The sequence below is a fragment of the Stegostoma tigrinum genome, chromosome 42 (genome assembly GCF_030684315.1).
Source record: "Stegostoma tigrinum isolate sSteTig4 chromosome 42, sSteTig4.hap1, whole genome shotgun sequence".
NCBI classification, from domain to species: domain Eukaryota; kingdom Metazoa; phylum Chordata; class Chondrichthyes; order Orectolobiformes; family Stegostomatidae; genus Stegostoma; species Stegostoma tigrinum.
In genome coordinates this window covers 9,105,100-9,117,239 of record NC_081395.1, presented here as the reverse complement: position 1 = coordinate 9,117,239, position 12,140 = coordinate 9,105,100, and the positions used below count along the sequence as shown (strand labels likewise).

The 12,140-nt window shown below is 51.0% G+C and overlaps 1 protein-coding gene across 1 annotated transcript in view; it reads right to left on the bottom strand.

Moving 5' to 3' along the window:
- LOC125449187 (solute carrier family 22 member 6-A-like) overlaps positions 1 to 8,985 on the bottom strand; it is a 47,621-nt gene extending 38,636 nt beyond the window's left edge. The window contains exon 1 of the mRNA XM_059641629.1: positions 8,473 to 8,985. Within this exon, the coding sequence (XP_059497612.1) occupies positions 8,473 to 8,877 (405 nt within the window). The 5' untranslated portion in view covers positions 8,878 to 8,985. The remainder of the gene's footprint in view (positions 1 to 8,472) is intronic.
- Between the last annotated feature and the right edge of the window lie 3,155 nt (positions 8,986 to 12,140).

Here is a 12,140-nt window from a genome sequence, read left to right as displayed (position 1 = left end):
GCAGGTCTTACTTTCCCACCCTGTAGCTCCAGGAAATGGGAATTAATTCACCGAGGAATGAAAAGGATTCTGCGAAACACGGCTCATTCTCTCCAGTTATTGTAACGATTTCTAGAAGTTCAGCGGTGAACAGGTTAATCATTGTGGATGTGAGTGGAATTCCTGTTGTCTGGAACCGGTTAAAGATTATCCTGACATTTATTTCCGCCACATTCCCGCTGACCCCGCGAGGTGAGGGCTGATCACTGATCAGGTGGCGGCCCATTTGTTTCGCTATCGAGGAGCAAACAAGCTCCTGTTTCCTCAGCACTTTTTAGGATAGTCTGCTCAGGATAGTCGAAAGGTCACCTCACACGCACACTCACTCTCACACACGCAGACACGCACTCTCTCACACACATACACACACACACACACACACACACACGCGCTCTCACACACACACACGCTCACATACACACACACACACACACACTCTCACACACACACACACGCTCACATACACGCACACACACACACACACACACGCTCACATACACGCACATACACACACACACGCTCACAAACACGCACACACACACGCTCACACACGCACACACAGATGCACATACACACACACACGCTCACACACACGTTCACATGCGCATACACACACACTCACACACAGACACACTCACACACACTCACTCTCACACACGCAGACACGCACGCTCACACACATACACACACATGCTCACACACACACACACTCTCTCTCTCACACACACACACACTCACACACACACACACACATGCTCACACACGCTCACATACACGCACACACACACGCACACACACACGCACACACACATGCTCGCACACGCACACACGGATGCACGTACACACGCACATGCTCACACACACGTTCACGCGCACGCACACACACACACACACACATGCTCACACACGCTCACATACACGCACACACACACGCTTACACACGCACACACAGATGCACATACACACGCACACGCTCACGCACACGTTCATGCGCACACACACACACGCTCACGCTCTCACACACACACACACACACACACACACACACACACATGCTCACGCTCTCTCTCACACACACACACACACACACACACACACACACACACACACACACACACACACACACACACACACACACACGCTCACACACAGTCCATCACACAAACCAGCCTTCCGTCCATTGTAGAGCTGGATGAACACAGCAGGCCGGGCAGTATTAGAGGAGCAGGAAAGCTGACATTTCGGGTCCGGACCCTTCTTCAGAATTGGGGGAGGGGGTAGGGAGCTCTGAAATAAATGGGGGCAGGGGGGAGTGCAGTCCCAGGGCAGTGTGGGATGAGAGCAGGGGGGAGTGCATTCCCAGGCACTGGGCAGTGCGGGGGTGTTAGGAATGAAGTCTCAGGGGCAGTGGGCAGTGTCGGGGGATCGTGGGGAGTGCAGTCCCAGGGCAGTGGGCAGTGTCGGGGGGATGGGGAGTGCAGTCCCGGGGCAGTGGGCAGTGTTGAGGGGGCGTGGGGAGTGCAGTCCTGGGGCAGTGGGCAGTGTCGGGGGGGGCGTGGGGAGTGCAGTCCCGGGGCAGTGGGCAGTGTTGAGGGGACGGGTGCTTGTGGAATGAAGTCCCGGGGACAGTGAGCAGTGTCGGGGGTGGGGGGGAGTGCAGTCCCGGGGCAGTGGGCAGTGTCGGGGGGTGGGGGACCTGTCAGGGGGGTTAGGGTTGGAAGTGTAGTCCTGGGGCAGTGGGCAGTGTTGTGGCGGGGGGGAAGCGTCAGGGGGGTTGGGGGTGGAAGTGCAGTCCCGGGGCAGTGGGCAGGGGAGGAGCACAGCCCTGGAAGTTCTATGGAAGGGGCTGAGAGCCGGTGCGGAGTGGACTGGAAGGGAAGGGGGTCGGATACTGGAACAGGGTCTGGGGTCAGACCCGTGGGGGTGGGATGGTGGGTGGGGGGGGGTGGGGGGGGGTGCATTAGCCCCGGAACTGAGCTGCTGCAATGTGCCATCTCCTGTAATCGCTTCACAGTCACATCAATCCTTTAACTACATTTCAAACTCATTCTTTCAGATTCTGCAACTATTTTTCTTCTCATTGGAGTTTTTATTGCACGTAAGATCTGTGTCTCAGATGGTGCCAGGAGAGGCGACATTCTCAACCTCTACTCTGTACTCCTGTACTTGAGTGCGCATGGCAATGAAGGGTTATTCAGTGCCCACCAGGGACCTGCCAACAGGCAACCACATGGCATCCTACACATTTGGAGCCAGCTTTCCTGGCAGCATCCCTTAAATTGCCAAGCGGGCCCCATCAGTCCTAGACCTTCAGCGCTGAATGGCCTGCGGTAAGAGTGACTCTGCATGGGATGTGTGGATCCCTCCCATGGTGAGATAGGATGCCGACCAATCGATCTACCCTAGTGATCACCAAGCAGGCTCTTAAGCTGCTGATGGTGGGATTCGCGGACGCGGAACGATCTGGCGGTGTCTCTATCACACAGCCCTTGGGCCGGACCCGTCCGTGCCAAGCTGATATCCCAAATTAATCTAGGCCCATTTGCCAGCATATCCCTCTGAACCTTTCCTATCCATGTCCCCATCCAGATGCCTTTTAAATGCTGTAACTGTACCAGCCTCCACCACTTCCTCTGGCAGCTCGTTCCATACACACACCACTCTCTGAGTGAAAAAGTTACCCCTCAGGTCCCTTTTAAATCTTTCCCCCTCTCACCTTAAACCTATGCCCCTCTAGTTTTGGACTCCCCCTATCCTGGGGAAAAGACCTTGTCTATTCACCCTATCCACGCCCCTCATGGTTTCATAAACCTCTATAAGGTCACCCCTCGGCCTATTTTAGGAGACCCGGCCGGCACGGAGGGTCTGTTTCTGTGCTTTCCGACTCTATGACTCTAGAAGGAAGGGTCACTCGACCCGAAACGTTAACTCTGATTTCTGTCAGCTGCCAGAGCTGCTGAGCTTTTCCAGCGATTTCGGTTCATAATCCTGATTGAGAGCATCCGCAGTTCTTCCTGGCTTTTATTTCGATTCTATCTGGCTTTGCGAAAGGGTTATCATACTCAGAGACTTGGTTGGGGGTCTCTCATGACTAACATGTAGTCGATGGAGGGGAGGGAACTGCACATGGATTTACAGAAGGCTAGCGATGAAATGCAACACCAAAGTTTCTTGGATTGGCCGTGCTAAATTGTCCCATAGTGCCCAGGGATGTGCGGGTTAGGGTGGATTGGCCGTGCTAAATTGTTCCCATAGTGCCCAGGGATGTGCGGGTTAGGGTGAAATGGAAGATCATTTGGTGTAGGGGACGTACCACACAGGCTCAGGGGAATGACGGAAAGGGCACACAGAGCCAACATGAGAGGCTCTTTCTGTGATAAGCAAATTGCAACAAGTATGAGACACACAGCTCAACTTTTTTTTTTCACAATTTTCTTGAAAGATTTTGTGCCGGGACTGAAGGTAGGCTTCCTGAATTTGCCACAAGGTTAGGAAGTAAATTATAAAGAAGGCAGAAGGAGTTTGCACAGAGATATAGATAACAAGGTGTGGAGCTGGGTGAACACAGCAGGCCAAGCAGCATCAGGGGAGCAGGAAGACTGATGTTTCGGGCTTAGACCCTTCTTCAGAAAATTCAGCTCTACGCCTTGTTACCTCAGATTCCCCAGAATCGGCAATTCCTACAATCTCCACACAAGGATATAGATGTGAAGCAACTGTTTGGCATGCTTAGCTTTGTTGCTCGCACGGTGTCTCAGTGGTTAGCGCTGCTACCTCATGGTGCCAGGGACCCGGGTTCGATCCCACCCTCGGGCGACTGTCTGTGTGGAGTTTACACGTTCTCCCTGTGCCTGCGTGGGTTTCCTCCGGGTGCTCCGGATTCCTCCCACAATCCAAAGGTGTGCAGCTTAGGGTGGATTGGCCGTGCTAAATTGTCCCATAGTGTCCAGGGATATGCAGGCTAGGGTGGGTTGGCCGTGCTAAATTGTCCCATAGTGCCCAGGGATGTGCAGGTTATGGTGGATTGGCCATGCTAAATTGTCCCATAGTGTCCAGGGATGTGCAGGCTAGGGTGGATTGGCCATGCTAAATTGTCCCATAGTGCCCAGGGATTTGCGGGTTAGGGTGGGTTGGCCATGCTAAATTGTCCCATAGTGCCCAGGGATGTGCAGGTTAGGGTGGATTGGCCGTGCTAAATTGTCCCATAGTGCCCAGGGATGTGCGGGTTAGGGTGGATTGGCCGTGCTAAATTGTCCCATAGTGCCCAGGGATGTGCGGGTTAGGGTGGATTGGCCGTGCTAAATTGTTCCCATAGTGCCCAGGGATGTGCGGGTTAGGGTGGATTGGCCGTGCTAAATTGTTCCCATAGTGCCCAGGGATGTGCGGGTTAGGGTGGATTGGCCGTGCTAAATTGTTCCCATAGTGCCCAGGGATGTGTGGGTTATGGTGGCTTGGCCGTGCTAAATTGTCCCATAGTGCCCAGGGATGTGCAGGTTAGGGTGGATTGGCCGTGCTAAATTGTCCCATAGTGCCCAGGGATGTGCAGGTTAGAGTGGATTGGCCGTGCTAAATTGTCCCATAGTGCCCAGGGATGTGCGGGTTAGGGTGGATTGGCCGTGCTAAATTGTTCCCATAGTGCCCAGGGATGTGCGGGTTAGGGTGGAATTGGCCATGCTAAATTGTTCCCATAGTGCCCAGGGATGTGCGGGTTTGGGTGGATTTGCCATGCTAAATTGTCCCATAGTGTAGGCTATAGAGGGATGGGTCTGGGTGGGATGCTTTGAGGATTGGCGTGAGCTTGTAGGGCTGAAGGACCTGTTTCCGCACTGTCGGGATTCTAAGATCTAAGAAAATCAAAGGAGACTGCACAAAACTATCGATGTTAAGAAGGCATTTAGCACACTTGACTTCATTTTGTGGACCTTTGAGTATCGGAGTTGGGACGAGGTGTTTTCTGGAGCACTGTGTGCAGTTCTCGTCCCCCTATCATGAAGTCAGAGAGGCCTCAGAAGAGAGTTACCAGGATGTTGCTAGGTAAGGAAGGTTTTCTTATGAAGAAAGGCTGGGAATTCCCCCCCTCACCCCCTCCCCCCAACCTGGAGCATAGAAGTTAAGGGGTGAAAGTATTGAGTTTCATAGAATACAGTGTGGAAGCAGACCATTCAGCCCATCATAGACCCTCCGCAGAGCATCCAACCCCTCTACCCTATCCCTGTAGCCCAGCATTTCCTACGGTTAACCCACACTAGCCTGCACATCTTTGGACTGTGGGAGGAAACCCACGCAGACACAGGGAGAATGTGCAAACTCTACACCGAGAATCACCCAAGGGTGGGATCAGTGAGGCCGCAGGACTAACCTCTGAGCCGTAAGGTGCTTCATTAGGTAGTGGGATTTCAAGACCGGAGTGGCACATTGTTAACATAAGAGGAGCGACACTAAAAGGATGAGGGTGTCCATTTTTTTTTACATGGAGGGTGGTGCGTGTGTGGAATGAGCTTCCAGAGGAAGTGGTGGGTGTGGGTGCAGTTACAGCTTTTAAAAAACATTTGGATAAGTGCATGAACAGGGAAAGGTTTGGAGGGATAGGGGCCAGGAGCAGGCAGGTGGGACTAGTTTAGTTTGGGGATTACGGTCGGCATGGACTGGATGGGCCGAAGGGTCTGTTTCTATGCCGTATGGCTCCATAAGTGAGTGGGCAGAAATGAAGTAAAATGGGACAGGATGTGAAAATGTCCTTTTACTCAAGAAGACTCAAAAGTTGCATGGAAGAGATTGTAGAGCTCTGAGAAGCAGAGGGATCTGGGTGTCCTGGTGCTGGGATCACACAACGGCTACTATGCAGGTAGAACTATTTAAGAAAGCTAATGGAGTGTAATTATTTTGTTACAAGAGGAGTGAGATACAAAAGTGGTGAGGTTGTGTTTCGGCTAAACATTCGGGGCACTGAAGAGACCCTGTCTGTATTTGAGGGGAGGCAATCACCTAGCAGTATTATCATTGGTCCGTTAATCCAGAAACTCGGCCAACGCTCCGGGGACCCAGGTTCGAATCCCGCCACGGCCGATGGTGGAATTTGAGTTTGCTAAAATTCTGGGATTAAGAATCTAACAATGGCAATGAATCAGTTGTCAGGGAAAACCCACCTGGTTCACTAATGGCCCCTTTCGGAGGTCAAACTGCCATCCTTACCTGGACTGGGCCTACACATGATTCCAGACCCATGGTGAAGTGGGTGGCATGTAACTGCCCTCTGGGCAATTAGGGATGGGCAATAAATGCCACCTGGCCAGCAACGCCCTCAGCGCGTGAATGGACAGAGGGGAGAAGGGGGAATAAATTATTGGCCAGCTCTCTAAAGGAAGGATGTTGATGGCTTTGGAAGGAGTCCAGAGTAGTTTGGCTCAACTAATAACTGGGAGGAGCAAATTGCCTTGTGAGCAAATGCCTGGGACAGGTTTGTGCTGGCCAGACCTCTGAAGAATCAAAGGCAATTTGATTGAAACATTCAAGATCATGAGGATGTAGATGAGGAAAGGGTGTCGTTCCCTATGGGATGGTAAACAACCTGCCATCTCTGTTTAAAAATAAGGACAGGCCCATTTAAGACGGAGTTAGAGTCTTAGAGCTGTGCAGCGTGGAAACAGACCCTTCGGTCCAACTCATCTGTGCTGACCAGGTATCCTAAATGAATCCAGTCCCATTTGCCAGCATTTGGCCCCTGTCCCTCTAAACCCTTCCTGTCCATGTCCCCATCCAGGTGCCTTTTAAATGCTGTAACTGTACCAGCCTCCACCCCTTCCCTTGGCAGCTCGTTCCATACATGCACCGCCCTCTGTGTGAAAAAGTTACCCCTCAGGTCCCCTTTTAAATCTTTTCCCTCTCACCTTAAACCTGTGCCCCTCTAGTTTTGGACTCCCCTACCCTGGGGAAAAGACCTTGTCTATTCACCCTATCCATGCCCCTCATGGTTTTATAAACCTCTATAAGGTCACCCCCTCAGCCTCTAATGCTCCGGGGAACATAGCCCCAGCCTCTCCCTGTAGCTCAAACCCTCCAGCCCTGGCAACATCCCTGTAAATCCTTCCTGAACCCTTTTGAGTTTAGCAGATAGGGTTAACAAAAGTTTCTCACAGATTTGCCATGTACCTTCACAGCTCTTCTCATCTAAAGATAATAGAAGCGGAATCTTTGAGCATTTTTAAGGTAGGCCCACACTGATTCTTGGAAAGGAAGGGGATGGAAATTAATCAGGAGGAAATAGGAGATTGGATTTCGTTATAATCAGATCTGCCATAGTCTTGTTAAATGGCAGGATAGATTCAAGGGGCCACATGGCCTAAATGTGTTCCTTATTTATATATTTGTGTGCTTTCACTCATCGAGTCACGGAAACAGACCATTCGGCCCAAACAGTCCATGCTGACCATAATCCCAATTTAAACTAGTCCCAGATAACAAGGTGTGGAGCTGGATGAACACAGCAGGCCAAGCAGCATCAGAGGAGCAGGAAAGCTGACGTTTCAGACCCAGACCCTTCTGCAGTTCCTACTATCTCTTAAACCCGTCCCACCTTCCCGCTCCCGGCCCATATCCCTCCAAACCTTTCCCTGTTCATGTACTTATCCAAATGTCTTTTAAACGCTGTAACTGTACCCACACCCACCACTTCCTCTGGAAGCTCATTCCACACACGGACCACTCTCTGTGTGAAATAATTTGCCCCGTGTGTCTTTTTAAACCTTTCTCCTCTCACCTTAAAAATATGCCCCCGGTCTTCAAATCCCCCCACCCTGGGGGAAAAGACACCTCTCATTCATCTATACCCCTCATGGTTTTGTAAACCTCTATAAGGTCACCCCCTCAACCTCCTTTGTGCCAGTGACAAGTGTCCCAGCCTCTCCTCATAAATCAAACCCTCCATTCCCAGCAACATCCTGGTAAATCCCTTCTGAATCCTCTCCAGCTTAATATTCTTCCTATTACAGGGGGACCAGAACTGGACACTGTGCTCCAGAAGAGGCCTCACCCACGTCCTGTACAACCTCAACATGACGTCCCAGCTCCTGTACTCCAAGGTCTGAGCAATGAAGGGAAGCGTGCTCAACGCCTTCTTAACCCCCCTGTCTATGTGTGACATGAACATCTCAGGACTAAGTATCTGCACCCTTAGGGCTCTCTGTTTCAAGGCCCTCCACAAGGCCCTATTGTTAACTGTGTAAGTCCTGCCCTTGCTTGTTTATCTCTTCCTTATCAGGAATCCCTTAGATCAGGTCCGTTGGTCCATCTCCTGCTAACATTACCAGCTGTTTGAACTGAAAACCTCTCATTGAGAAAAGGTGTGTGCCCACTTCAGCTGTAACCCTTCCTTCCATTTCACAACATGCCCAACGTCATTGAAACCTTCAATAAATAGAAATTCTATTGCGTTACCTCTGTGACAATTGTGGCTTTGAACTTCGATTCATCATAAGTCCACCCGTCCGTACACTTCTGTGTGTGGTATTCAGCTGTGCTCCCATGGGTCCCATTGAGATCCAGGAGGTGCCATTGAGGAGAGGAGTACATGAGGCATTTCTCCGGCCGCTGGTTCTGGTCCAGAGGGATGAAAACCCGGAGAAGATCCTCCGCACGCGCCCTGTCCGTCACGTTGACGTGCCTGGAGCCGTTCACTGTTTCCCAAGGCATCCGGCAGTGATGGTCGGGGACAGCAGCCATGAAGTTCTGGAGCAAGTTGTGGCTTGGTGCTAGAATGGATGGCAACACCAGCAACAAAACGTGGACGATTTGGAACTTGCCCATGCTCCCGACGTCCTCCAGGATATCGCCGAAGCCCATGGTCGCAGCTCAGGGAAGGCGACGCTGCGGGAGAAGGACTGGGGCTGAGCGAGAGATCGTGACACTGACGGAGAGGCTGAAGCAGGGATGCACCGTCTCTTGGGCTGAACTGATCATTAATCCACCCATTTCATTAATGTTTAAGCTGGTGATAACTGACCTCACTTTATCACACTAAGCTGGTTTAACAAAGTCTCAACTCTATGAAAGGAAGGTGACTGAGTTGTGGCTGGGAGAGTTATTGTACTAATCACCAGTGTTTCAGAAACCTCACTAAACAGTCCTTTGTACACAGGAAGTTTGGTCTTCTGACTTTTCCCTAGCACAGGTGTATGTATCAACTTCTTGTCTTTTTAGAAGCATTTCAAGTCAATTTATAAAAACAGGTCCCACACCCACAAACATCCTGCTCCCTCCAGTCACCGACGCTCAGCCGCAGCAGTGTGTACCATCTACAAGACGCCCTGCAGCAACTCACCGAGGCTCCTTAGACAGCACCTTCCAAACCCACCACCACTTCCATCCAGAAGGACAAGGGGCAGCAGATACATGGGAACACCATCCCCTGCAAGTTCCCCTCCGAGCCACTCCCCATCCCGACTGGGAAATATATTGGTCGTCCCTTCAGTGTCACTGGGTCAGAATCCTGGAATTCCCTCCCTAAAGGGGCATCGTGGGTCTCCCCACAGCACACAGACTGCAGCGGTTCAAGAAGGCAGCTCCTTCTCAAGGGGGCAATTAGGGATCGGGAGATAAGTGCTGGTCATCCCACATCCCACAAATGAATAAATAATTTTAAAAAAAGAGATTGAGGGTCCATCCACAAAATTCAGAGGGATCTGCAAATTGTGAACCTTTTCACCTTCGCTCACTCACCCTGCATTCTACGGTCTGTTAAACTATTGACTTACTGCAGCTCGTCAGTTCCTTCTGTTTTCTCTTGCACAAGTGTGATTTATAGATAGAGTCTCACAGGTCTGCAGCAGGGAAACAGGCCCTTCGGCCCATCTTGCCTATGCTGCCCAGTTTTCACAATTTAGACGAGCCCCGTTTACTTGCATTTAGTCCGTATCAATCCTTCCCTATCCCATCCATGTACCTGTCCAAATGTTTCCTAAATGACAAAATTGTACTCCCCTCCACCATTACCTCTGGCAGTCCGTTCCAGGCACTCACCACCCTCTGTTTGTAAAAATTGCCCCTCCGGACGCTTGTGTATCTCTGCCCTCTCACCTTAAATCTAATGCCCTCTAGTTTTAGACTCCCCTACCCTGGGGAAAAAGCTGTCAGCCCCCTACCATATATATGGCCCTCATGATTGTATCGACCTCTGTAAGGTCACACCCTCAGTCCCTACACTCCGGGATAAAAAGTTCAGCTTCTCTAACATCTCCTTATGACTTGAACCTTCCAGTCCACGCATTATCCTAGTAAATATTTTCTGCACTCTTTCTAATTTAATAATATCTAGACTTGAATATTATCCCTGTGAGAGAAAGGATATTATTAAATTAGAAAGAGTGCAGAAAATATTTACTAGGATAATGCGTGGACTGGAAGGTTCAAGACATAAGGAGATGTTAGGAATATTGATAAGGTGAATGATAGGTGGGTTGGAGGATGACACAGCTATTTTTAAGGTGAGAGGAGAAAAATTTGAAAAGGACATGGAGGGGGCAAATTTTTTTTTAACACAGAGAGTGGTTTGTGTGTGGAATGAGCTTCCAGGGGAAGTGGTGGGTGTGGGTACAGTTACAGCATTTAAAAGCCATTTGGATAAGGACATGAACAGGGAAAGGTTTGGAGGGATATGGGCCAGGAGCAGGCAGGTGGGATTACGGTCAACACGGACTGTTTGGGCCGAATGGTCTGTTTCCATGCTGTATGACTCTATGACCCGCAACACTTGGCTTGAGTTTACACTCCCTGCGTAAATGTTCTGCATTGTCAACGTTTGAGAAGCCTCATTAAACAGTTTCTTGTCTATCGGTGGTATGGTCTTCTCGGTTTTCTCTAGCACTGGTGTACCTAGCCCCCACCCCACCAGGCTTTTTAGAAGCATTCCAAGTTGAGATGGGAGACGCTCACATAATCCAGATGATGCCCATGGCTTACTGCTGTCAGGATCTCCTGACTGAAGGCTAGCCTGACTGAGGGCCATGTCCCCGTGGACTGCAAGATAAGGCCAACTGGCAGAAATGCCTTTCGGCCTGTTTGCCCTCCAAAGCCGTTGGCACAGTGCCGGATGTCACAGTACCATGCCCGTCCCGCCTTCCCGCCGTTGCCCGGATGGAGTCACACATCATAAAAACAGACCCCCGTGGCTGCTCTCACTGCTGTGTTGCTGCGTGAGCCCAGTAGCGAGGCGGGACAGGAAGGGCTCTGAACCTTTCAGCTCTGGCCGAGGGGGCTAGCGAAAGTGTCAGTGTGGTGGCCGAGCGAGCGTTCGGTTCTGAGATGCCCTGTCAGGCTGGGTGAGATGGGTGCCCATCCCTCCCTGCTCAAACCACAATGATGGTGCACCGGGTTGAACGTGGGTCACAGATGTGCCATGAGGGTGCCATCAGGCTGATGCCAAACTTACACGAGGTGTGCAGTTGCTGCCCATGGTCTGTGACCCGGGATGTCAGAATTGGCTGCCCCAGGTAGAGTCATAGGGCAGGGAAACACACCCTTCGGCCCTACACTGTCCAGCTCTCCTCGTCTGAACACACACTCCCGTTTGGCCAGCCTCCCTCTAAACCTCACAAAACATCCGAAAGAACCGCGGACGCTGTAAGTCAGGATCAAAAACAGAAGTTGCTGCAGAAGCCCAGCGGCTCTGGCAGCGTCTGTGGAGGGAGATCAGAGTTAACGTTTTGGATAAAGTGGTCCTTCCTTACAGCTTCCCCTAAACCCTTCCTCTCCATGTCCCCATCCAGGTGCCCTTTAAATGCTGTAACTACCAGCCCCCACCACTTCCTCTGGCAGCTCCTTCCACACATGCACCACCCTCTGTGTGAAAATGTTACCTCTCAGGTTCCTTTTAAATCTTTCCCCTCTCACCTTAAACCTATGCCCCTCTAGTTTTGGACTCCCCTACCCTGGGGAAAAGACCTTGTCTATTCACCCTATCCATGCCCCTCATGATTTTATAAACATCTATAACATCACCCCCTCAGCCTCCGACACTCCAGGGAAAATAGACCCAGCCTCTCCTTTTAACTCTAACCCTCCAATCTCGGCTGCATCTCGGTCAGCCTTTGTCACATCGTTTTCCGTTT